Source organism: Formica exsecta, unplaced genomic scaffold, assembly GCF_003651465.1.
Source record: "Formica exsecta isolate Colony F162 unplaced genomic scaffold, ASM365146v1 scaffold826, whole genome shotgun sequence".
NCBI lineage: Eukaryota > Metazoa > Arthropoda > Insecta > Hymenoptera > Formicidae > Formica > Formica exsecta.
This window is the reverse complement of record NW_021853596.1, coordinates 438,978-466,917: the sequence shown is the minus strand read 5'-3', so window position 1 is coordinate 466,917 and position 27,940 is coordinate 438,978. Positions and strand designations below refer to the sequence as shown.

General features: G+C 30.3%; 1 protein-coding gene across 3 annotated transcripts in view; it reads right to left on the bottom strand.

Annotated features, from left to right (window-relative positions):
* Nucleotides 1-1,847: 1,847 nt before the first annotated feature.
* Nucleotides 1,848-27,940, bottom strand: part of LOC115244613 (connectin-like) — a 141,075-nt gene continuing 114,982 nt past the window's right edge. For all 3 annotated transcript variants that reach the window (XM_029822407.1, XM_029822408.1, XM_029822410.1), the window contains 6 exons: nucleotides 17,353-17,413; nucleotides 6,688-7,254; nucleotides 5,945-6,438; nucleotides 4,954-5,130; nucleotides 4,295-4,416; nucleotides 1,848-2,932 (listed from right to left, as the gene is read on the bottom strand). In XM_029822407.1, the coding sequence (XP_029678267.1) occupies nucleotides 2,690-2,932; nucleotides 4,295-4,416; nucleotides 4,954-5,130; nucleotides 5,945-6,438; nucleotides 6,688-7,247 (1,596 nt within the window). In that variant the 5' untranslated portion in view covers nucleotides 7,248-7,254; nucleotides 17,353-17,413 and the 3' untranslated portion in view covers nucleotides 1,848-2,689. The remainder of the gene's footprint in view (nucleotides 2,933-4,294; nucleotides 4,417-4,953; nucleotides 5,131-5,944; nucleotides 6,439-6,687; nucleotides 7,255-17,352; nucleotides 17,414-27,940) is intronic.

Here is a 27,940-nt window from a genome sequence, read left to right as displayed (position 1 = left end):
TCTTGTACTAAGCGCAACATCAATTTTATATATACATACATATAAAAGAAGAAACAAAATAGAATAAACAGATCATACAAAATTGAATCAGTTATTATGAAAAGGACATGAGTCATCACTATCAAAATCGAATTAGCAATGTCACGTAATTTTTTAGTTTTCAATATGTATTGTGTAGAACATTAATTGAAGTACTAATTACAAAGATGTTGACTTCCTTTTATAAACAGTTATTATCAAAAAAACATGATTCCATGACTCATTAAAGTTAAGAAAAAGTTACCACGCAGTCTTACTTTTTGTGATTAATAATTACTTATTTATACTCCTGTATATATGTATATATATACATATCAAATAATATATATTAAAATAATAATATAATACAATTGTTAAGAGTGTGTGTGTGTGTTGTGCGCGCGCGCGTGTGTAAACGTGAGAGGGGAAAAAAACAATGTTTTCTGATTTTTTAAAAAGATGAATTTTTTTAAACATCTTTTTTAAAAAGATATTTAGTTAACTTATACCGTTCTCGTAACAATTTAGCTGTTTTGTTTTTTAATTTTTGTTGAGAAGTATATTAAAATTATGGTGGTATTAAATCTTGATACTTGTGATCGTATTGTATCCGTTTAAATTTTTTTCAGAAATTTTATTTTGATATCAATTCTTGATGTAAAGGTTGCCATATTTACCATATACGATCGTGCCCGTGTGGCCACAGCTACTTATCTATCATTAATAATCATTGGTTATAATCAATTGTTATAAATATATATATATATATTATGTAAACTTTAATGTAAATTTTAAGATAAATCGCGCGCCTGAGCTTATATGACATGATAATAGCGTACCCTACAAGATTGTACGTCGCCTGTCCTCGACGTCATAGCTCCCTCTTACTGTCTGCCTGAGGAATAAATCACTTTTGCGTCCCAATGGGAACGTGTCGTGGTAGCTAATAAAATTCCCACCGCGCGAAAAGAATGATGCGACATTGAAGTTGTCAGACGCGCGATATACGACACTTCGACGTTCCTGCCCATTTTTGCTTGCGAATTAAAACAACATTGAGGCTATTTTTCATGGAAATGAAAAACACATCGATATATTTATAATAAACCAAAGTCTAAATGGTATTAATTGCAAAGTACTCAATGAGACGATAGAATGCGTACTATTTAATAGTTTATCATATCGAATAAAAAGTTATAAAAAAAAGGAAATAAAAGAAAGATATCGTGTAAATTCATATAAAAATTTTAAAGCTATCCATTTATATTTGCAACGTTTATATTTTACAGCATCTTGTAAAAAATTATGAAGGATTGGCAGAAAACTAACTAATAGAGATATGGTCATATCAAAATTTTGAAAAATTGTCTTAAAATTAGAATAAATAAAACTAGTGGCGAAAAAGGAATGAATATTATTTTAATCACAAATGAATAATTAGAAAATGTGTTGCCTGTTATCAACTTCTCTATATTTTAGTTTTTAATATATATTGCAAATTATACTTATTATTATTAATAATTCTTGATGTCGTTTTACGGTCATGTCATTTTTATATTCGGTATTTGGAGCTGTTGGATAGACACATCATTAGCTGAGATCAGCCAGAATATAATGACTATGATCTAACAATAAGTGGCAGTGTATCACGCAAGCGTAGTATGTTAACGAGAGAAACGGCAGTGTTGCACGTTATAGTAGAGTCTTCCTAAATTTTATCCCTTTAATTTTGATACTCCTCCACATTCTATGAACGCTAATGTCGCGTCCCTTTTATATTATAATAGGCAAATCACATGACGGCATGCTCAGTGCAAGTCGATTGAGTAGTTCGCACTGTAAAGAGGGTGTACCTATTAATTTTTTTTTTTTTTTTCCCAAGAATATTCCGCTTCTATTCCCCAGAGGGTCCCCACGAGACTATACTATATTTAGTATTCTTATGCATACAGTAACGTGCATAGGAGTATATACTGTACGAATATAATAACGACGTACAGTAATATAAGGCCCAAAAGCGCGTTCGCGCGCGCACGCGCGCGCGTGAGAGTCACACTGAACTAATGTTATGTAAAATAAAACTGAATAGAAGCTTATTATTTTGATGTGACCATTCTGGCATATATTAAAAATGCAACAAATATATGAATTATATCGTGAAAAGAATATTTTGTCAGTTGGCTCGTTTACAGACTCTACGTGATAGAATGCTTCGTATAATGGTGAACTCTTTTACAGTATGTGTGTTATATGTCAAGTACATATAAAATATACTTAAAAAATTATCGAACTTTGAAAATTATATACAAACACGACTGTGCATATTGATTTGGACAGATGACATGACTTAGTGACATTTTATTGATATGCAACCACGTTTGTGCGCGACACTTTTTTAATTCGGGAATTTTTTCAGACAGTCTTCATAATTCATTAAACGATAATTGCAAGGGCTTTGGGGTATCTCAAAGGTACGTCTCAAGTCAGTGTTAATTTTCATATGTAAGTGCATATGTATATATACATACACACACACAAATGCTTTCACATGCACACATCTACTGTCATACATTCCAGTTTCATTTATGTGCGATTTTCTTTTTGCTCACTCGGGGATATCAGAACACCGAATGACGGTTTATGTTGCTTTCTTGAATACATATAGTTGGTTCTATGTGGAAAAAAGTATAGATAGCAATAACAATGAGAGGGTAGCGAGGACGGACTGACCAGCCTGAATTGAGATCGAACCGGAACTAAACCAGCTAGAGCCAGAAGAACCGACGCGTGCGTTTTCATGACGGCTGGATGGCTGCTCAGAGGCCATTAAATCTTCCCGCGAAACCTCCGGGCATGGTAGCTCCTCCGGCTTTAATTCGAACAAATGCTTTTTACAGCACTTCTTGTTGTTGATCTGCAAACCAAAATCAGAATCATTAATTAAAAAATTGAAAAATTTTTCTTACAAAAGTGATGAAATATTAAAAAGTGAGCCGATGGAGAATAAAATTTATATATACTACATAATATTCAAAAATTTTTAACTGTCGCTTGTTGGTTATTAAAAAGTTGTTAATAAAGATTTGTGAAAATCAAGGTACAAACGTAAAAAAATTGATAATGGAAAATTTAATATTGGATACAGTTTATATAGATATTCCTACTTTCTGTACTGCACACAAATTGCCAAACATGCAGGTCTTTATACAGGGTATTCAAAAATTGAAAAGCGAATATATAAATGAGGAAAGAAGCTTCGTGTGGGCTTGCAACATTTCGCGCAAAGCGAAGTTCACTCCACATCACCCAGTGCTTCCGAAAATAAACCCATGTGTGAGCATGAATTCTACATTAGCTGCATATTTACATATTTAAGTGAATACGTAGGTTCTGTCCTTCCTCTTCCATCCCATCCCGAAAAAATTCTGAACTAACCCAAATCTATTTTTCTGATTTGAAATTAAAATTGTGTGCGCGTGTATGTGTGTATGTATAGAGAGAAAAAAGGATAGATAGATAGAGATAGATAAATAGATAGATAAATAGATAGATAGATAGATAGATAGATAGAGAAAGAGAGAGAGGGGAGAAGGGAAGAGAATAGAAAACTTAATATTAAACACATATATATAAATTACATTTATATAAATTATACAAGCATCTTTCTCTCTCTCATAGATTTATTTTTTGCTGATAATTAAGTACATGTACAGATGATTCATGAGCCTAAAATAACGGATTATGCATAGCTAAAAATTGTACTGACATAAGTACGAGTAAAGCTGAGGATAAGTATAGAGAATTTAGCGCTAGGAACTACAGTAAATTTAATGTAGATAAATTTATTAGATTAGTGGAAGATAAAATAAAGCAAGGTCAAGGTTTGAAAGTCAGGGGGGGAGCGAAAAAATCTGTTAACAATATAATAGAATGCGCTGGACTTTACAGCACCTACAAAAAAATTAAAAATTCCCAAAGTATGAAAAGGAGAAAAGTGATTTCCAGATGATATAAAAAAAGCAGTGGCTAGAAGGGTGCGTCACACATATAATTTGCATTGGTAATATTATAATGTATGTAAATTTCAAAATATGTACACTCTCATCATTTCGAACTACGAACTTGAGCATATTCTTGACATAACGCAATAAATTGTTAAAATCAAAATATTTTTTTATTTTTATGCAATCCCAGTTAACATCTTTATTACAAAGAAATTTAAAAAATTGGGTATACATTAGCCGTCATGTGCAATACAAATTGGCATGTATCTTACCTTGTCATATAAATTCGAATTTGAAGAGGAATTTTTGTCGTCATCCTCGTCATTATAACTGCTGTCATCGGCCTCACTGTACTCGTTATCATCATCTCTCGAATTACCAGAAAAATATTCCTCTGCAACAATGAAATTATATTCTAAAGAATAAGTTACATATAATGTATGAAGAAAACATCTCCAATTCCCTCTCTTTCTCTCTTTTTTACTACCCCTTTTCTCTTTGTTGTGATTAAATTGATTTGATCTTGCGTGGGACATTTATAAACATTATGAAATTTGTCATATCCTTACTTATAACACCGACGAGGTACTGTTAAAGACAACCAGCCGTGGGCAAATTTTTTAATAAGTAATGAGCGATTAAAACCTTTTAAAGATTGTGAGTCACATAACAAAATTTGTAAAAATCAAAATAATTGAAAAAGTGTATATTAATAAATGTTTACTCCCACAAGGATAATTTATTTTTTAATTTTTGTCAATGCATATGTATAGAATTAAATTTTTAGATTTAGCAAATGTACTTAATAAAGGATATTCTTGTCCACACACATACTAGATCGTGTAAATTTTACAATTCACATTTTCGACACAAAACTGCGATGAATTCCGCTAAAAGATATTAATATACATGTGCATAAAGCGAAACTTACTAGCAATTTCAGACGGTTGATTTTTTCCCAGACCTTCGTTGTTGAACTTTTGTGTTGCATTATTGCTCTCAAGAAAGCAAGTCAGCTCCTCTAGGGCATCTCTTAGTTTTGTGTTCTTTGTTTCATTTCGCAAACCCCAGATCCATGCAAGCTTGCAGTCGCAGATCAGATCGTTTTCTGTAAACAAATACAAGAATGTGATTGTAGCAGCCTTATGAAAAGAACCACGCCAAAGACCAAGACTCAAATCAGCCTTGCTAGAAATTATCCAACTGAAGCAAGGACTAACAGATAAAAAAAATTCTTTTTTTTTTTGTCGTTGACAGTATTGAGCGAAGAGATTAATTTTTGTTTAAATATAGATAAGCATTTTCAATTGACTTACATATGAGTGTACATCGAAGAGTTTGAATAAAATATTGTGTTTTTATTAGTTTTGTCTACGTAATGTGACGCTAAACCGAAGTCTATTACAATCAATTTCGTTATTTTGATTATTTTAACATAGTTGCTTTGGTGCGAATTATTTTAATGTGTTATTTGAAAATTCTACTTGGCATAATGATATTTTTTTATCATTTTGAACTCAAATATTCTTGCAAAATATGTATAATCATGATTTATTTTCTACCTATAAACGTTCTTTAGTGGATAATAACTTGATAGTTTTCTAAATGAGTTAAATCGGGCACGAACTTATGCAATCACCTGATATATATACACGCTGACACTTCATTGTTCTCAATAGACCAAGTTTCTAGTCGATCGATCAACTAAAAATATGGCTGTTGCTATCGTATTAGAATAACTAATATTACATTTTATTGATAGGAACCAAGTTTAAGCTCTATTCTACTTTCAAAATGACGACGGGTCATATAACCAACTTGAGACAAACTACATCAAAAGTGCCGACTGTTCAATATCACTACTGTGTATACTTATACTATGATTTTACTAATAATATAAGAATAACGATTAAAATACTCACCGCTCAGATAGAAGTGACTATTGGTGTCGTAAAGATTGGTTACGATAGGCTTAATATTATCGAAGGTCATGGTCTTCAAATAATTTCGCCTTAAATCTAAAAAGTAAACACCTGGTGCACCAGCCAGAAAATCTTGCGGCAATTTCACTAGCAGATTCTCGCTGAGCCGCAGCTTCTGAAGATTGTGCATACCGTCGAATGCTCTTTCAGATATATATGTAATTATGTTTTGATCAAGTTCAAGCTCGATTAGTGCCGACATCTCAGCAAAGTTGCGCTTTCCAATCATGGCGATTTGATTGTTGTGCAGGTCAAGACGTTGTAGATTGCGCAGACCGTAGAAAGTTTCGTGTGTGATACTCGTGATTTGATTACTGCTTAGCTCAAGCTCTTGCAGTAAGCTCAAATGCTTAAATGCCCTGTCGCGCACGGTGCTGATATTGTTCTGGTTTAGATGCAGCTTGCGTAGGCTCGGTAAATTGACAAACGTGTCTCTGTAAACAATCATTCAAAATCGTTGGATGTGTGTGTGACTATATATATATATATATATATGTATGCACGTATATATATATATATATTTTTTAATTTATTGTCATCATCGTAACGGAGTAATAATGATTCTACGGCAGCTGTTTGAAATATAATTGAAAAAAGATCTAATTGATAAGATTTTATAAAATTCTAATAATATTCGCTGTTAATAATTTTGCTGATAATTATTAACTGTAAATTATCCATACCTATTAATCTCGGAGATGTGATTTTCATCGAGATTGATGACGATAAGATCTCGCATATTCTCGAAAGCGTTTTTGTGTAGCGTGAAGATCATGTTGCGGTTGAGATTGATCTTGACAATACCGATAAGATTACTAAAAGTATGTTCGACGATCTCATGAAAGTTTGCATACTGGAATGTAACGGTGTGTAAATTCTTCAATTGATACAGTAGTTGACTGGGCACATAATCGAGGCTATCGATCTGGCGCACCGTAAACGTCAATTCTTTTAGATGAATCTGCGACGTAAAGTAACTCCACATGGGATTGTCACGCTCGAGCTTGCTCATCACCCAGCAATTGGCATTCGTAGCATTTTGCAGACCGTTAATGTTGCAATAGCAGTATATCGGTGCCTGCTGAATCTGAATGTCACAGATATTTATCTCTTTTGACTCTTTCGTCTCCTTCGCAACAACCTTTTTTTTGCCGCGTAACTGCCTCGTCACTGCCAGACTTGACGATACAAACAAGATTGTCAATAGCTGAAGAATGAGGAAAGTATAGAGAAATTGGCGCATGATGAATCTGAAACAAAAAATTCAAAATTTTGCTTGTGAATATTGTGCTACAATTGTAATTATTAATAATTAAAAACTTACTTAAAAAAAAAAACACTAAACGAAGGCGCCAAGTACATGACGCGTTTTGTGAAAAACTTATATTATTCTAGAAAACTGTTTTATACGAAATAGTGTTATTTTAATCTGTACAAAACAGTGTTATTTTAGTTTAAAAATGCATTATTATTTAAAATATTTCCAATTAATAAAACATATTCAAATTAATAAGATTTTTAACAATATATGTAAGAACTTAATCACTGTTTAATTAAAAATCACTGTTTCTCCCCATTTTGTAATTTTTCTTCTTTTTTTTCCTTTATATACAGATACGCATTTTTCAAATATAATTTCTTGGAAAATAATGAATAATAGAATTAGTGAAATATTCTATACATATATATACGCGCTTGTACGCGCGTGTACATGTGTATAGTTTGTGTATCTGGAGATAAAAACAAGTGATTTACTTTTATACAATTTTCCTCCGCTACTCTCACTTTCTCACAATTCAATAGTGAGGTTCTTATTTAAGATTATCTTATCTTAATAATGGCGGTATTACAAATAATGACGGCTTCAATGATAATTCACAGTGACGGCAGATGATATTGCATAGCAATCCTTTTGTCGCACAATAATATTTGTTCCCGAACTTTGAGAGCTTGAACGATTTTAGCGTACACGCAGCGTATTTGCGAATTTCGCAAACTTTCCTTTACCGTAACTCTGCTTATTTAATTATTGTCAGAGCAGCAAGCGAAAGTTTCGACGAAAAGCTAGGGATTCACAAGTTTCAGATCAATTTGAGTTTTGTTCAATTTTCCTGATGGTTTCCACCCTTCTCTCTTTCTCTCTCTCTCTCTCTGTTTCTCCCTCTTTTTCTTTTCTTTCTTATTATCTTAGTTATCAAGGTATTCAACACATGAATAACATATTTAGTTGTCAGTTAATCTACTGCAGAACAAAACGTCCGTTTAATGTCATATCTCGCACAAAAACGTTGATCCTGTTTAAATTATTTCATATTGAAATTTGTTTAATTCAGAAAGATACGGACATTTAATCCAATTGTATATATATATATATATATAAATTTTGATTTATATTGTTGCCTTTCGATTGATGTCGATATCTCAAGATTTACTCGTCATTTTTATTCACTAGTTGCACTCATGCTCGTAAATAAAAAGTAACTTATTTTAAAAAGGAACAATAACATATATACAATAATTTTAATAAGTAAACTCAAAACAAAGAACAAAGAATATTAGCGGAATAAACGGAAATGTATCCACAATGTACAATCGCAGTCAAAGATTTTAAAATTTCTGCTCTTCTTCCTGTCCTTTATTCGTGAGCGCAATTAATGAGATATTGAGATTTGTCTTGATCGGAAAACAAAAAAATATTGTATAAATAAATTTTTATAATGCAACATGTATTGAGAATAAAATATGATTGAAGTTAAAAGTTCTTTTCTCCTATGAAAAGAAATGTTTTAAAGTTAAGTACTAAATATTCCAGTCATAAGTATGTCCGTGTCTATATTTTAATCTATGCATATTGTATACATATTTTTTAAGAATAATTTTCTCTTGTTCTAAATTAGAAACGAGTTTGTGTACGATAGTATATATATTAGAACTCGCGTAGTGTTTCGCGATCAAAATAAATCACAAAGCTGGTAAATATCAGGCGAATGTAGCCGTTACATAACCGTGCCGGATGTAACATATGCAGATAACGCGCGGAAGTTTTTAAACAGCGTACTCTTGGGATACTCGTAATATTCCGTGAAAGTGCAAGATAGCCGCTATTTTGTTTCGTACTTTTCTTTCCGATTGCGAGCAAAACTCGTCTTGGAAGGTACCGCATGTTGCATAAAGACAGATGCGAGTCCAGACTTGTTGCAGTGTTGTTTCGGGATGTTTGCATTTAATTTCAACGCTACAGAATTGTTACTATAATACTTTGAAAAGTCAATACTCTTACGCGACGATAGCAGTTGTGTTGAATTACACTGATTCGTCCTTACATTGTGAGCGTTTAATTACTTTACAGTTATAAAGATAAACATTTCTTTGTAACTTAAAAACATTTCTGAAACAATATTATTCTTCATTACATTCTCCTTTTGCTTCCTCATAGAGGAAGCTTTGTTTTCGCGACAAAATTTTTTTCGAGTTTTTTATGCCAATGTGTTCAGAATGTTCTAAAACGTCGAAAAATCATATTTTTTAAAAATGTCTGTTTGTATGTATGTATGTATGTACGCGATTTGTTGTGCAACCGCTAACGTTCGCAATTTTTGAGATATCGGGTTAAATTTTTTTACATGGATAGATTATTATTAAAGGATGGTTGGTATTGAATTTAGTGAGAATCGGTGAAAGGGTTCATTTTTTATAAAATTTTGAATTTTTTAAGAAATGTCTGTACACGTTGTAACTTTCGCACATTTTGAAATATCGGGTTAATTTTTTTTACATAAATAGAGTATCATTAAAGGATGGTTGGTATTGAATTTAATGAGGATCGGTGATTGCTTTTTTATCTTTTTATTTCGCTCACAAAGTTTCTTCTATAAGGAAGCAAAAATTAAAAAATCCACATGCTTAAAGGAGCTTAAACCTTGTGAGATAAAATGATGAGGAAGCAATGTGCAAGTTTCTAATTTGCACAATTCAGCTTGTTTAATTTATATTTATATATCTTCTCTCTTTCTCTCTCTTTCTCTATCTTTTTCTGTCGCCACAATTTCCGATAATTTCAGTCTAAAGTGACACATATACCGGACCACAAATGATAATAGCGCACGAAAGTGGTACTTGCTGCTACAAAAGACGTAACGTCCGCAACGTCACGGCGGAGGTAGAAGCATATGAATATGTACGGTATGTCGGTACGTTTAATATAACTTTACAGTTGGCCGAAGTTTCGACACAACGCGATTGCCACACGTCGTCCTGTGAAAATTATCCACGACACCGCGGTCCATTCGGCGTGCATGCTCCGTTGCTGTATGCTAATTGCGCCTTGATGGAATTTGAGCCACACTCAAGCGAAGAAAGAGAGATGCATAGAGAGAGAGAGGGAGGGAGAGAGAAAGAGAGAGAAATACTCACACGTGCAACACGAGTTGTTTATTCCAAAAGTTAGGCGAGTCGAGAGACGCTACAAATTTAATCTTTCATTTACTAATGTCGCTCTCAACCCTTATCAATTCCTTTGTGCCATAATGTTTTCAACTAGCCAAATCATAAATCTCGTTTTTCTCTTTACGCTTTACTCTTTTTTTATCGGAGATCTTTTTGAAATAAAACCAATCGTGAAATGTCAGGTTTGAAAATAGATGGCGAATAATTTATCCGTTTTTTTTTTTATTTTACTCTTGTAATTAAAAGAAGAAATAAATGAGAAAGAGAGAAAAGAAGAAAAATATGAATATGAATACATGTTGGTATATTTCCTAGAGAGGAAAATATAGATACACAACATTATCGTGAGTTAACAAAGCGCGTTTTTGAATAAATTTTAATTAAGCAACGATTTTATTAATTTACCACTGAAAAAAGCTACTACAGATATTTTAAGCTCGCATAACAGCTACAACGGTAATACGCTAATACGTTGCAAATTAAAATCGCTTGATAAGTTTAATTAAAAGCGTTTGCAAATCCAGATACTGTATTATTCATTAATGAATTCGCGATCGCAGAGAGAGATTCGCGAAGGATGGCACTTTCCCTCCATCTCCCTCTTGCTCCCTCCAATCAACGTCGAAGCATAATGTAATTGAAAAATTCTCGCGGCGTAGTGATGCGTTATGGGAATTATCCCGTATTTTTGAAGCGCGCATAAGCACAATTTCGTTATGCTAATCATATTTCGACTACGATCCGTTAGATTAATTAGATTAAAAGATCTATTTTAACGGTTTGTATAAAATTTTTTAAATAAAAATATCCATTATAATTCTAATGTAAAAATTCGAACGTAAAATTAGGACATCGTATATATTATCTTCTATTATTTCTTCTCGATGCAATATCGAGAACTCACTTATGAGGATGAGAAGACCCAAGACGATCGAAGTGCGCGCGTATTGTACTTTTATGCTAATGAATGGTGGCACGATTTGGCCTTTATTACAGGCCATACATCCGTACTATGCAAAAGAAGGACGCAATATGTTTTTGGAATGCTCGAATGCAAATAAAGTAAGAAAAAGAGTATGATAAAGGGAGAGGGATCGGGGAACTATTCTCTCACGTGACTACGATCTAAGGAGAAAACCACTGTATAACTACGACGAAAGCTTCTTGAGATTATGCCTAGACATGATCCAGCATAGATCGTAGACTGGGGAGGAGGAGGGTCTAGCTAGCGTATGCAAATTTCCCTGGCAAACTGCTTGGCATTTGCATAAGCTTACAGATAACGACGCGTTAGAAGTAGAAGCCTTTCCTTCAGATTCGTTTCTGCGGCTTTTCTGACTGAAGAAAAAAGCGTAGTATATCGATCTTTCGGCTGAGAATAATTTGATGGATACCGTACTTGGAACTTTTTAATGTTTAAAAAATTGATAAAAATAACGATATCGGTGCAAGAATTAAGTTCGTATTCTACGACGACAACAATGGCCTCGCACCTCATCGACTTCTTTTCAAGCTTCATGTTTTTTACAACATATCGTAAAAGAAAGTAGAGACCGGTAGCGCCTGAGGAAAAAATCGAAAACGCCCTTATCGATAATGGTATGGTGTCGAGAGCGTCCGTAAAGGCAGTTCGTTTATCGAGAAGGTATGGAAGACACCTGAACTAGATGTATAGTTTGATGTACCAAGGCATATGACGAGCTTTTCCTCGATCGAGCAAGCGAATATGGGCAAGAGCTCGATCAGCTATGGCGTCGAAATTCAAATACCAAGGTAATTGATAGCGATTTTTTAAAACAACAGTATTTCATCTTATATACGAAAAAAAATAAAAATCTTGATATCAGTGAAAAATTTTTTGTCTGGTTTATATTATTCATATTAATTAAAAATTGGTAAAGTTTTACATGTATGGCTGATAGACCAGCGATTTTCCGAAAGCATAATTTTACGTCTTATATAGAAAAAATGAGAATTAGTTTCTTCAGATAATAATAAAATTATCCTTTTCTTCACATATAATATCTCCTTTTTATATTAATACTAATTAATATAAAAAAATATATTTTTTTTAATAGTCGATAAATCAATAAAAAGAGATTTTTTCTAGAGAACTTTTATTAACAGCATCTCATTAGCAAATAAGCTTTCCTCCTCTTTAATTCATCGGGTCGTCAACGATTTAATTAGATCGTACGCGACGAGTAAAATTCTATGACGTCGACGTCATTGACGACGCGTTGCCACCCCTCCAAGAAAGTAAAGCCATTCATAACTTGACTCTTACGAAAACTTTCATTACTCGTATTTCAATGTGCTCGGAAAGAAGCTATGTTTGTTTGACGGCCGCAAATTCGAGAAAATTAGAGTTTTTCCACATCAGTGAAAATGCGGGACAGCTTAATTTGAAATTTGTATTTTTCTTTAAATGGTAATTAATTCAACTTTCTCATATAAAATGCTTCTCTTTTCGCCAATATATTAATAATAATATAAAAACAGATCTGACATATTCTGTGCTTAAATATTTATTTTTATTATATGTGATATGTGTTAATCATATATTAGGAAATAGAATAAATACTATCACAAGAGAAAAGAATTTAAATAATGGAGATGGCGAAGGGGAGGAAACTTTTTTTAGAAAAATTTAAAAATTGGACATTCAATTGGAAAAACTTTTCAATATTAATTTAAAAATAAGTTTTTTTAAGGATCAAATAATCATTAGATTACATAATTTTTTAATTAAAAGAAACGTGAGATATCCGCATGTAACTAATTGTGCGTAGATTGTCTTTGCTTCCCCATTGGGTAGATTTCACACATCGAGTAGAATATTGATGTTATTGCACTTGAAACATAGACCCGCTTCGATGCAATGTTGCCGAGAAATGTGTACATGTGTGTATATCTGTGTGTTTGTATATACACGTGCGTGCGTGCGTGCGTGTGTGTGCGTGTATATTCTCCTTTCAGTCATATATCACGTATATCAGTCGTGGAAGTGCCGGTCGAAAGAGCGCCAGGGAAGTCGAACTCTTATTGCCATAAAATATAGCGATAGAGCGATGATGTAGTAGCCAGGTCAGGTCAGGAATTTTCAGCGCGACGATTGCCAGAAATGCCGAGGAATTGGATTAATATTTCGATGTAGAAATGTCGATATTAACGAGTACGAAATATTATAAATATTATTACGCCTTGTGAAAAAGAAGTTTTTATGACTGTTTTATGTTTAAATTAAAATACTTGTAAAAAATTATAATTAATTTATTAATTATAACCACTTATAATACATTTACTAACAAATTAGAGAAAATATATAAATACCAAATTTTTAAAAATTATATAGAAAAAAGTTCTACGTATATATATATATATATATATAATATATCTGATTTTGCTAGAATATTTTATTAAGAGAGAGATTATTATATTTCACCAAATATAAAATCTAATCTAACACGATCACATACACACACAAATCTACTAGCAGTAAAATACGATCCAAGACGATTGTGTTTTGCGAACCGAATCTTTTTCCAATTTCTCAATATCTGTACACATGCTTGCACCTTTGTTGGAAATTCGACCTGCTTTTGAAGCATTCCAAACTATACTACGTTCCCTGAGGACCTTAGGCTGGGTTTTCCTGCATCGAAAGAAAGGCGTATAAGTCGATTTCTCTGCCATGGAGTGCTGCCTAAGCGAATCAAACCTGAATTTTTCAAGTCTATCTCAAACATATTCAAATGTATGCCGGTGATCTTTTTTATTAGGAAACAAAAAATTGATGAAATAAATGAAAATAATACAACAATTTGCTCTAATATAACAGTATCGAAAATAATATTAATAATAATAAATAGATTCAATAATAAAAATAATAATAAATAACAAATTTATTCAATATATATATGTATAAAGACTACAAAATTTTTCTTCTTGACTTTTTTAGATACTAAATCGTTTTTTAGATGTCATATTGTACGCAGATTTTTTTTATTTTAAGAAAGTTAAAAAGCGAAAAGTTTCATATAAAATTCTTTAGTTGTACTGTGATTTTGTTTCACGAATCACCGAATTTTTGTTGTCCAAAACAACGCATACAATATAAAATTCATGTTTCTAAAAGACGCGTTCATGCGAAAAGAAGCCGAAAGAGAAAAAAGAAAAAAATCGATTGGTTTCGCTTCTTTTGGCAGAAGTAATTTTTCCATATTTCTCTACAAAAAGAATCTAGCAAAAATGATATTGGTTCCGAATACGTTTCTGCGCGTATATGTTGAGTCGTTCCGCAAAGGATCGTTTTTTTTTGCTTAACAGAAGTAGAAAATATTTATATTCCTTAATAGCGTCTTACGATAGATAAATATTAGTAGGAATTTTCTCTCTCAATCGCCTTTCAAATATTTCGCAATATATTTATTTTTTATTTATAATGTGTTCTTATTTTTTTACGGGATATCCTCCATTTTTATTAACATTTTATGGAAAATTTTGTAAAAATATTTTAATAAAATTAAAAATTGAAGCAAATTGATATATTACTTCTCAATTTTTATACAAAATAATCGTATATGTATATTTTATATCTATTTATTATATTACATATCAAAATAGATGCCTTTAATCTAAGACATTTCATAAAAGATGTCATCAAATTAATTTTTTTTTCAGTTTTCTATCAGAATTAATATAAAAATAAAAAAATTCTTTTGATCATAAAGAATAAACACAATTTTTCAGTTTATATTTATTTTTTTCAAAAGCGCATAGGGTTTATTTTATTTTATTTTAAAATATTTTAAAGCGCGAGATAGCGATGACTACTTATCTGCAATTAAAACGATCTTAAGTATAAGAATAGACTATGAATATGAGTCATAGAAACACAGTTCACGAAAACTCAAAATAATTTACTAGCGATGGATGCCGATGCAAAAAGGCACGAGATCTTGGCGCTTTTACTACGATTACGTCGTAACAATTTTTGAAAAATTATGACCTCTCTCACCAAGGAAAAATGCAAATTAGTCAGACAATCTGCTATTAAAAAGATATTCAAAAGATTTGGATTCTCTGTGTATGTGTATGTATGTATATATATGTATATATATATAGCTAGATAAATCTATCGTTTCTTAAATAAAATAAAACATTCATAAGTTTTATACTGAATTCAATCAATATTTCCTTATAACAATTTAGTTCAATACCATACTCCTCAATACTTTCTCAAATATTAAATATAATAATTTTCTAATATATTTTAATTTAAATTTAAATATTTATTAATTTAATCCGAATTAAATATTAATCATTTCCTAGAAATAAATTAAAACTAATTAAATATCAATCCTCATTAATTAAAATCAAGTGGAGGATGCATCAATCATCACTAGTAATTAAATCCAAGTTAATTAAGTATCATTTTCACTAATTTAATAATATAATCAAGCTCAAGTAGAGAAATCGCGATAGTGTTCAATATTAATGCCTAAGATTAAGACAAATCTTAAATACATATATTGTGGTCGGCTCGAAAACGTGATTTACAATCCCAGCTTGCTTCAAAAGTTATGAGGGTAAAGCCGTGACTCCCAGCTACGGGGAGGAGGGGATTGTTTGCACTCTGCATTTAATATCGCGCATTTAATTCCCCGTAGGATGCATTTCAGGAAGGAAGGCGACCTGCGTTAAGGTAAACCTGGGCCGCGGGTATGACAGCGGCTTTCACAGCCGGGATTTCCTGCAAGCGGGAACGAAGACAGCACCCCGAAGAGACCGGAAGCGTGGCTACGATGGTAATTCCTGCGCGAGGCGGAATTAAGGGACTCCCGAACAAAAATGGGGCAAGGAGGGGAAAGCGTGAGACGCGTGATTTAAGTCGTAAGCGGCGAGATAACGCCATCCTCAGCGTCGTAATTTCGCCAAGACGAACGGTTATTGGACGAACTTCCGCGCATAATGTGCCGGTGCTACCTTTACATCCCTTTTTTTTCTTAATCAATTCCAAAATGTATCTTGAAAATTTGGAGAAATGTAGATGATATGTATTCCTTCTTTCAAATTAATAGAAATGGATGTAATTGATAAAATAAATTAACAATTAACTTATGTTCAATTAATAAGAAATATAATTGATAATCAATAAGGGTAATTGATTAATGTCTGACTAATTTAAAAAATTAATTAATATTTTCATATATAAAAAAAGCTTAACAAATATATTATACATTTACTTCTGTATATTAGACTTGAATTTAAATTCAAAATAAAAAATTAATTATATTTTTTACATTGAAAAAAAAGAAATATCAGTCCAAAATCAAGAGATCGATAGCAAAAACGACGGGAGACATTAATCGATCTTGATTCAGTAATCGATATGATTTTATATCTTTCGCAATTTTATCATCTTATATTACATTACACAATCAGTCAAATATACATATATTGCTTTATCAGTTTGTTGATTTATAGTGCTACTAAGAGTTGATTATGCTAATAAAAATTCTTTGCTTTATTATGAAAGCATTATATCCATTTTGCAATTGTGAGAAACTCCGGTTATAACAAAGAGTCTGATGCATTTTCTGTACTACTTATTTTTTTCCACTTTCCCTAGAGCTTAAACACACACTTATTCTGCGTCAAATACAGGAAGCAAATGCAAGAAGAAAGGAAGAAAGTACAGTTAAAATGAATAGCCCTATTATGTTTCTATGTCTCCTTTAGAAAATGCAACATTAAAATAAAAGCTTCCAAGACTTTTCTTGAAACACTGTTGTTATTTGTAGGTTTATTTTAGAGTGAGCTATTTAATCATAATTTAACTTTTACACAGCAAATGTGAAAATTTGTATTATATCAAATAATTGTTTAATAAACTTAACTGTATGATGAGAATCTCTCACTGAAATCACTGTCGTGTCTGTGCTCGAATGTCTTTCGTATCTGTAAAAAAAGATAAATTAATCTTATTAGAATTATTGCAGTAAAGGATTATATTATGCGAATATATTTATATTATCAATATTATTTATTATTGGTCTATATACAACAAGTGAATGAAACAACTACGATGTAAATATTACATTGAATTATTTCTTATAGCTAAATTTTTTCTCTTAATTTATATTTCTATTCAAATCGTTTAATTTAAAATATTTAAACTTGTTTGCCCAAAATATCATTTTTACACTTGTGCTGTTATTACACTCAGTTTTCAATTATAATTTACAATGTGTTAATATTCCATCGAAAAATATTGAGAAAGAAATTAGAGCTGCGAAATGTTCATCTACAACATTAGCGAGGATGAGTTTAGTGAGAAGGTGCATATACAATGGAATTTTCGCCGGCAGCAATTAAGAGTAGAATTTGTAAATTACGTCATAATATGCAGTGACAGAGAGGTAAATGTCTGCGAGATGATTTAAGAAAAAAAGAGACGAAACGAGAGAAAGAACGAGAGAGAGAGAAAGAGAGAGAGAGAAGACGAAATTAATAAGTATGACGAAGATACCCGCGCAAACTATAATATCGCGAGCAGAGAGAGGAGCGATATTTAAGATGAAATATATACGAAATACGATGCAATGCAACGAAAGATATATCCCAGCGATGCCAACTAGAGGAGATTAGATCTCGGCGATTCGTTTCGAAATTAAACTCGCTTTAATCCTGCGCAACTCCTACGATTAATCTTCCCGCGTACTCTTCAGCTTACAGTTCTTAGATTCCAAAAGTAGCTTTGCTTCTTTTATATTAACTTTGCGATCTGTTGAACTGTAAGGTTCATTAAAATTAGCCCTTTTTATTTTTCATTTTTTCCTTGTTACGCTTGTCTTTTTTTAAAGAACGTTTTAAATTCTTTTTTATTTTTTGTTTACAAGTACGTTTGCTCCATATTGACATTAGTACTACTACATTCTGAATTTTGTAACGCAATAGCAAAATGAAATTTAGACAATTCGAGTATTTTTTAATTAGGCAATAGAAAGTTACTATGAATGAACAGAGAAAAAGAATAAAACATTTTCGATATCTTTTATATTTTATTTTTATATTTATATTTTAGATACATATATATTACGTTATCAATTATTAGTAATAATTATAAGCATTATTAAATTGTTACATTATTTTAATTAATTATGCTGATTTAATTAATTATGCTGATTTAATTAATGTATTATGATATTATTTTTTAGCATTTATACAAAATGTTCAATACGTAATAAAACGGAGCTGTCTTTGACACATTTGGAGATAGAAAGAAATGTCACAAAGTAAAATTAAATAATTTTAGACTCTTCACATTTTTATTTATCTTTATTTACGTTCCTGTATGTATAAATGCAATTGCGAAACTTTATATTTTTTTTTGTAAGTAGAATCTCATACTTTTTTGAATGCATGTTGCAATTTCTCATCTTATACAAAACTATGAGAGAATATCGGGTTCCATAAAAAAATGTAACATTACTATTAAGAATATGAAACGTCTAAAATTATTTAATTTTATCTTGATGATATTTTTTATAATATTTTTTTTTATTTCCATTTAAAAATACAACTTGACTCAGCTGCGTGGGAAAGACACCTTGAATAATCATTTATTCATCTGATATATATTATATGTATATTATAGAGAAACTTTTTTCTCTATTATAATAAAATAAACGACGCGACGTGAGAATATCGATTAATCTATTATGCATATATGTATAATGCAAGCTTGGAAAATTAATGGAGAGAGTGCTGGAATGTTTGACTAAAATTGAATAATATATGTTCTTGTAAAAACAGAACATCGTGTGAATTCTCCCCCGAGCGAAGAGCTTAACTTAATAAAAGTTTCACTTTTTTTATTTCTTATTGCATCTTTTTGCTTCACTTTTCTCACTTCGCGTTTCCGATTAGTTGCCTGGATATCGGAACAGCTGTCGCCAACAGATTAATGGTCCATTATCGCAAATCGCTATCCTTCCGATTTCTTAAAAAGCGTCATTTCAGGCCATCATAAAGAAAAAAGATAAATTACTCAGAAAAATATATGTTTCTTTTTTCGCAAAATTATTTAATTTTTATATTTCTTACAAGTTCTTTTTTTAATTTTAAAAACTATTAAAGAAGTTTAGAAAAATGTTAATGTATGTAATATGTATTATATATGCAATACTTTCTAAAAATTTCAAAAGTTCTTAATATACACAGTAATTTATATTAAAAAACCCTAATATATTTTCTATGAATTTATATGTATAAAGATTTTCTGTTCTTACAATTTATGCTAGTAATATCACAAATTTATTGTTTTATTACAATATAATCTTAAAATAATTTTAAACTTCAAAATTTAGCAAAATCAGGTTAGATTATTAACTTACTTTATTTATTGTAGCATATGTGTTTAAAATAATATCATTTAGGCAAGGTATTGTCTGAGACAATCTGCAACATAATAAACTACACTATTTTTTTGATCACTTTTGATATATTTAAAACAGCTTATTCATTATTTCATCTTTTCTGTTTTATATTTTTATTTTTTTAGAAAGGAAATCTAATAATGTCAGTTTTAAAAATTGAGTTTTCTCTCTCTCTTTCTCTCTCTCTCTCTCTCTCTCTCTCTGAGCGCTTGTCCACATACACAATCAAAAGATTAATTTTTATTAAAAATTGAAGTTGTAAATATGGAAAATGGATTGAACAGCTCTCGTGCTAACAAAATATTATATAGCAAATATTTAAAGAGAGAGAGAGAGAGGTATATCAGAGGTTTCAAGAAAACTCCTGTTTTAATAAAAAATGTGTTTTTTCACCATTTAATATCATAAATAAAATAGAACTCAACTAATTTATTATTTGCAATCTCGTTTCAAATATTAAGGGACTATAGTTTTTCCTTCAATCAATATCTTTTAACCATCATACATTTTTCAAATAGTGTATATTCCTCTCAAGTTTATTTGTCTATAATTTATAAAAGTGGTCTCATCGGTAAATAGTACTTTAAAAATATTATACCGTTTAATTTTCATTGAAGATAATGCATATTTTTTTCAAAATCTTTACCAGAATACTCTGAATGAATTGATATGTAAATAGGATTTATGCTGATGTAAAAGTCGTTTTAAGCTTGTTCTGTTAATTCCATTGTCTTCTTCAAGATGCCTTAATTGAATTAACATGAGAAGATTCTCAATAGTTACCGCCAAAATCTTAATTGCGTTTACTTTATTCAATTTTAGTTTATCCAAACTATTATTTTCTTGAAGCTTTGTAATTAAATTAAAATAAACAAAAAAATAAACATCTGCAGTCAAGAAATCTTTTTCCAGTCGGACTGCTTTTTTTAAATACTATCGACTTTCTCTATAGATGAAAATTGATATGATTGAATGTTGATTTTCTATCTCTCTTCTCTCTCATTTTCTATTTCTATCTCCCTTCTCCTTGAATTCTGCATCAAGAAATATATTTATCGGCAAACTAGAAAATTATATTAGAAATTATCGACGTACTTGTCTGTTCTATATTATATTCTGCTCTCAAGTAAATTTAATTGGAATAGAAAAAAGAGAGAATAAAGAGTTAATAATCTAATCAAATTTTTTTTATAGTTTAAGATTGTTTCATAATAAAATACATATACATGCACACATACTCACTCTCGCTCAAGCATATACGCAATGCACCTAAGCGACTCAAAAAATAACTTCCTCGAAACTAAGTAACTGAAACACTTTTATATAAAACTCATATTTTATAAGAAAATCGGCTAAATGTCACTTTTATTCCGAGATAGAACTTAAATTTTTGAACTTCTCACAAAAATAAGACACCATATCTTGGGGAAAATCTTCGATCTCGGCTATATATTTTGATGATAAAGAGAGGAGAGCAGCAAGAACATTCCAGAAACTTGCAATACGTCCATATTTCGGCCAATGGATACAATTTTATATGCTGATATATATTTTTAGTTCATAAACGAATATTTATTTGCAAAAATTATCTCTCAGCTAGTGGCATATCTCACAACATGAAGTGTAAGATAAGTTTTGAGATATTTTACTAAAATAAACTTTGACTAAAGAAGACTTATCTTCTTATAATTATAGACTTTCGTATAGCTTCGAACTAATTAATGGTTAGATGAGACATTTTAGCGACTAGGGCTCTTTGTTCGTATCGGAAAAATTTCACTATTGGAGAATCACGATGAAAGAAAAAGAAGAAATGACAAAATATTTTTAAAGATTCTATATGCTGATAACTATCATGTATATAATAAATTAAAAAATAATGTTTGTAAATAATTAAAAAAAAAAATCTTCTTGCAGAAATTATATAATATATAAGCGTTGCTAAAACTTTTCGTTACATTTTTTGGCAATTAATTGATATATCATAAAACATAATATTATATAATAAAACATAATATTGTGTACATTATTTACATAAACACCAATATCTAATAAATAATAAAATAAAGGAATATAATGTATCAATCTTACAATTTTAAAATAAAGTTATATAATTTATCAATCGTACAAAAAGATTTCCCAAAAATAGATCTTTTTCTTTACTAGAACAGAAAAGGAGGAGTAGGAAGAATGTGACACTCTATCAAATATTTCATTTTAAAAATGAACACCTTCATTTTATAAAATATACGCATATTTTTGGAAGACGAGTTCAAAAATTTAAGTTCTATCCTGCAATCAAAGACATTTAGCGGATCTTCTTATAAAATATGCTTAATTGCATATCAAGAACATAAAACAGTTAAATATATCACAGATATAAATATATATATTCTCGAGCGGAAACTGCTTGTCTGCGTTTGAAACGTTTGCGTAAACCAGCGTTGCAAATTGATATTACAGAAAAAGAGAGGCAGATAGAAAGGGAGGGAGAAAAAAAGACCCTTCGACCCATCGAAGCTCTCGTTGCGAACGCGATAAATAAATAATCCTAATTGCGGTTGAATGGTTTTGACGGAGAGAGAGAGAGAGAGAGAGAGAGAAAGAAAAATGAAGAGAGAGATAGAGAGCAAGAGAGAGAGAGAGAGAGAGAGAGAGAGAATGATAAAAAGGTAAAGGGAAGGAGAGAGAGAGAGAAAGAGAAAGAAAAAAAAGTAAAAGCATCAACCCTCGAGACAATGGCGAGCGAACGATCGGTTTTTTTCGTCCGCTGCATAAGATTTTTTGCCGCTTTTCATTGCGCACAGCCGTTTTCCGCGATAATAATGCAGCTAATTATTTATTCAACCGATAAAACCGATCGACAGGCTTCTAAGGCGATGATGGCAAGCGATATTTACGCGTCATTCCCGCGGAATGCGCAGATAATTTAATTAAAGCTAAATAAACTAATTGAATAAATCAATTAATTAATCGAATATATAAACTTTGGATATTTATAAAATATGACTATCAACGAAAAAAATTTATATTGTGTATGTGTGACAAAAAAATATTGAGAGGAATTCAGCAAGATATAAGATATAATGACATGCTCTTCAAATGATCTTGAGTATTGAAATTTTGTATTTAAATAATTTTCAAAAAAAATTTTACTAAATTTGCGAAATCAATAAAATTATTAGTTTTCTTAAATTAATAATTTATTACATAAGTGTTCAAAGTAATGACTACACATACACATCAATATATTTTTGCGATCAATAAATAAATGATTTATTTACTCTCTGTACGGTCTCTTTACTAATATTGGCATATTTATTTATGATGCATGTTTCTTACATGCTTTTGCCTTTGTAAAAATGTTATTATAAATTGCTGTTGAGTTTTCCATAAATAAATTAAAACTCTGTTTTAAGAACTCTTCATGAAATAAAATTTAACAGTGTTAGATTGAATAAACGAGCAGGCGAATATAGAGAATATCAGCAACTCGTTCGATTTATTTTTGTGGAAATTGTATAACCTGTATAATTTTAAATATCAACAGAAATGTTCGGGCATTCTCTTTATGTTCAAATTTTATTTCTAATACGATTTGCTGCATTTTAACGATAAAATAGCATTTTTAAACACTTTGATTTTTTTCATGATTAATTTTACTTATTATTAATTTATATTTTTAGCGCAATTCTTGTAACTTTATTTAAACTTAAGATTTATTTGGCTCCTGTTTCTTTACATTTTTAATGTGTGTTTTTTAGGCAAGATAGTAAAATTAACTCATCTCTAATCAGTTTTATACGTTACTTTACATATACAACATGTACTAGATAAATAAGAAAATAACGAAATAAAGATAAATATCTAATTTAATTAAATGCTTTTAGTACATGTGCTTGTTAATGAACACTTGTGAAATTCATTCTTTTTATACTTTATAAACATCCAAAGAATTAAATTGTTAAAGACTGTATATAATTAAATGTTACTTTTTATTTTATGGGAATTGATTTTAACCGACCTTTTGCATGTACGAGAACGTACAATTAAAAATTTATAGAAATACGTATGTTACGTTATATCACATACACAAACGCGTAACGTAAAATATATTTATAAGTATATGTCAATCACATTAAAAGAATAATAACGAGGAAAACTTTTTAGTATTATATCCATTTTTGAAAGATATCTCATATTACGGAACATTCTGCAATATATATAAGTATGAATCATATTAAAAAACTTATATAAATTCTTTCCCCTTAAATATTTCCTTTTCTCTTGTCAATAAAATTTATAAATTTGTTAATATTCTTTTCCTATTTTAAATTTTCATTGCCCACTTTTTGCCCACTTTTTTAAATGTTTCACTAATTGACAATTTTATCGTTTCGTGAATATGATCTCATATGGTAATAATTCGGAACAAACCGTTTGATATATGTATATTAACGCATATGAAAACGACGAAAAATATCACAGTGGGCGCGGCGAGGAACACTTTTTTTATGGATCCCTTTACGTTGAGTCTATTGTGATGCGTGACCTCAAAGCGAGCGAAGTCGCATTAAAATAATTAATGCGCAAATAAAGGGGGACGCGTTAACCCCTTTTAAGGCACTGCCATGTTGTTTTTCACCACTCGTTGTGGTTGACGGGTGAGTAATAACAAGATGTTAGATAAATGATCGTTACATGTGCATATAAAAAATGTATTTCGAAAGCGCAGACTTGACCGACTTCAGTTCGCAATGTAGATTGAGCGATTTAATGACGCGCTGCACTTGATGCAAGTCTCGGCAAATTGTTTTTAATTAAAAGCAGCCGGTAGCATAGGGGTTCTAGAAGAACTGTTGCTCGCGAGCCATCCTTCTCCTTCCGCTTCAATTAAATCTTTTGATAGCGACCGTATACGCACGTGTGCGTACGTGCGTGCGGCATGCATTTCGAATCGGTTTAATTAAAACACCGACCTTTTCTTTAATTAGAGCTCGAATCACCAGTCATCACACACGTCCTGTTGCCTACATCTCACTTTAAATCATATGCGCAAGGATCGAAATACAAACTAGGCATGTGTGCCTTTACAGAATATTAAAAAATTGCGCAAAAAAATTGAAAAACTGTTTATTTTTCCAAGAAGTTTTACACAAGTCTATATTTAAGAAGATTGTATAGAGAATTTTTTCTCTTTTTTGAGAGTCATCAATATAATTAAAAAGTTTACTTTTCAAATTTATTTTATAAACTCAATTAAAAAAAAAATTTTTAATAACAAAGTTCACAAATTAAAGTAATATATCAAAACATTTCAAATCTAAATTTTTTTAAAATTTGAAATGCCATGAATATATCGGGCGCTTACAAATAAATCTTAATATTTTAGATTAAATTAGAAATTAATCAGATAATATATATATACACAACATATAACTTCCGATTATAAAAATTGACTATCTGTAGATCATTTTACATTTTTGATTGAAATGTGGTGTGAGTAAATTATTCTTTCCAAAATGCCACGTGGACAATGATAGGAAAAAAAATGTAAAAAACAAGCGGAAAAATTGTAATGTGAAGCGAATGGGGATGAAATTAAAACAGAAAATAAGCGGAGTAAGCGTTTAAAATTGAAAATTCTTGCATGAAATATAAAAAGTAAAATTGAATCAAATACGTAAATGTGTGATTTAATATAACTCCAATGAATAAGTATTAAATTAGTCATTTACACATTTGATATATATATATATATATATATAATGTTACATGCAGCTATACATATATGTCAACTGATACATATCTTTCTAACGATAAAAAGTAAATACTCAGCTAATTTAATTTTAACGAGTTTTTCGATTGCATGACTACTCTTTCCGATTATAAACCACTTAAAATTATAGTTCAAAAAATGTTGATTCAAGATATGCAGTTTAAATTTTTTTTTTTTAGATTAACTTAATATTATTATTTTTCTAATTCAATGTATATGTAAATTTAAAGAATGATTGCAAACATAACTTAAAAAGTTTAATATACATATAATTGAGTCAAGAAAAATACGAGAATAGAATTTGAGGAAAACACAACCGATATCTTATCTTCATGATATTATCTCAAAATAATTATAAACGTTATTATATGTTTCTCATGAAACTTCTCGTGTTTTATTCACATTGTCCATTAGCAGTGCCTATCGATAATATCCGCGTATAGAGTTTCTATTGAGGAATATTAACAATGATCAAAGTGGATGGACCAATGAAGCAATTTCGCGAACGGGCAGATTTACGAAGCTTTTAGTCGACTGTCCCAGTGCTTAACAATTTCGCAAGTTTACCATCCAGGCGGCTTACAGTTTACGCAACGGTGGCTTTGTTCTCACTTTGGAACACTTACGACTTTGCAAAACCCTTGGCTCTCGAGAGACCAGTGAGAGAAAGAAAAGTGAAGTTGAATGTATTCTATGTTTAAGGATGAAAGTTAACACGAAACTCATTTTTCATTGTAGATAATTCAAAACACATCTAGAAATATTTTTATTTTAGTTAAAAAATAATTATAAATATAAAAACGGAAATTAGAATTAAATATGCATAAATAAAAAAATTATATTAAATAACAGAACTACATAATTATATATATTAATAGTAAAATTACATTATTTTTTATATAACTAAAATGTTTAAATTATATTTAATAAAATATAAACTTTTAAAAACTCTCTATTGCATATATTTGTTTTAATAAGTAATATGTTATCGTAATGGAATGAAGAAAAATATAAACGTTTTTTATCATCTAAAAAAAAACATTAAAACATATTAAATATTCAATTATTAAAATATAGATATATTTAAATATTTAATTATTAAATATAAATATAAAAAAATGCACTTTCTTATTGATAGAGAACATGTTTTTCCTTTATATTTTCTGTATATAGATACTGTTTTATATATTATAATTCAAGTTATATTATATTTAATATGTAGAAAAATCGAAATATATTTAAAATATAAAATATGCATTATTGCACGCAACATAAGAAAAAGATACTTTAAATTGAAATTTATGAATTTAATGAATATATAAAACATTAATAAAGCATAATTTTAATAGGTTTATATATATATTTACTTTTGCTTATTACAGTGCAATTGGCTTTTATTAGCCAGTATTAGTGATTTATATTATAATATATATTTACGATTTTTTGCTTTAACGGCGTACGAATTGATTTTAAGCGCAAACACCTTTAATATTCTCGAGGTTGTTTGTTTTTTGAAAGATACAAAATATGGTGGGGAAAATATGGCGATACTAGATGTATACAACGTAACTTGGACTCGCACAAATTTACAAACAAGGTTATACAATAAAGGAAATGCTGCAAGACGTGTGTATCCTGGCCGTGGCTGACGCAGAGGTTTGCTAAATTAAACAAGAGCCTAAAGAGCCGTCCCTAATTTACATAGCTCGCTAATTCAGCCCTCTTCCGTCTCTCTTAACCCCCTTCTGTCTCTCCCTCTTCTCGTTTAGGCGAGTATTATCGCCCGCTTTCTCATGTTGCAGACTCGACTCCCCGTTACGGATTTCCGCGGCGAAACCTCTCATCTCTCCTTTCCGTAACGGTAGTATCTTTTCCCGGATTAGATAATGAGAGGGGAGATTATTTACTCTTCGGTGCACAGATTCGCATCATTCCCGAACTAAATCTGCATCGAGAATTGCGTTTGGAGATAATGAGATTGCAGCGGATATACAAGAGGCGACGAAGATCTATATTATGAAGCTCGTTTTACACAAATCTTTGTTGTCACTTCTTTTAATATATTATTATTGTTATTATTGAACAATAAATAAGACTAATTACTGGAATAATAACACAATCAATACATAATATTTTATAGTTGATATATTATAATTTTTATTTTATATTATATATATATATTTTTTATAATAATTATTTATTTATATTATTAATTATATCATAAACTTCATGAGCGTATTCAGGAATCTGTCGCTATCAATGATAGGC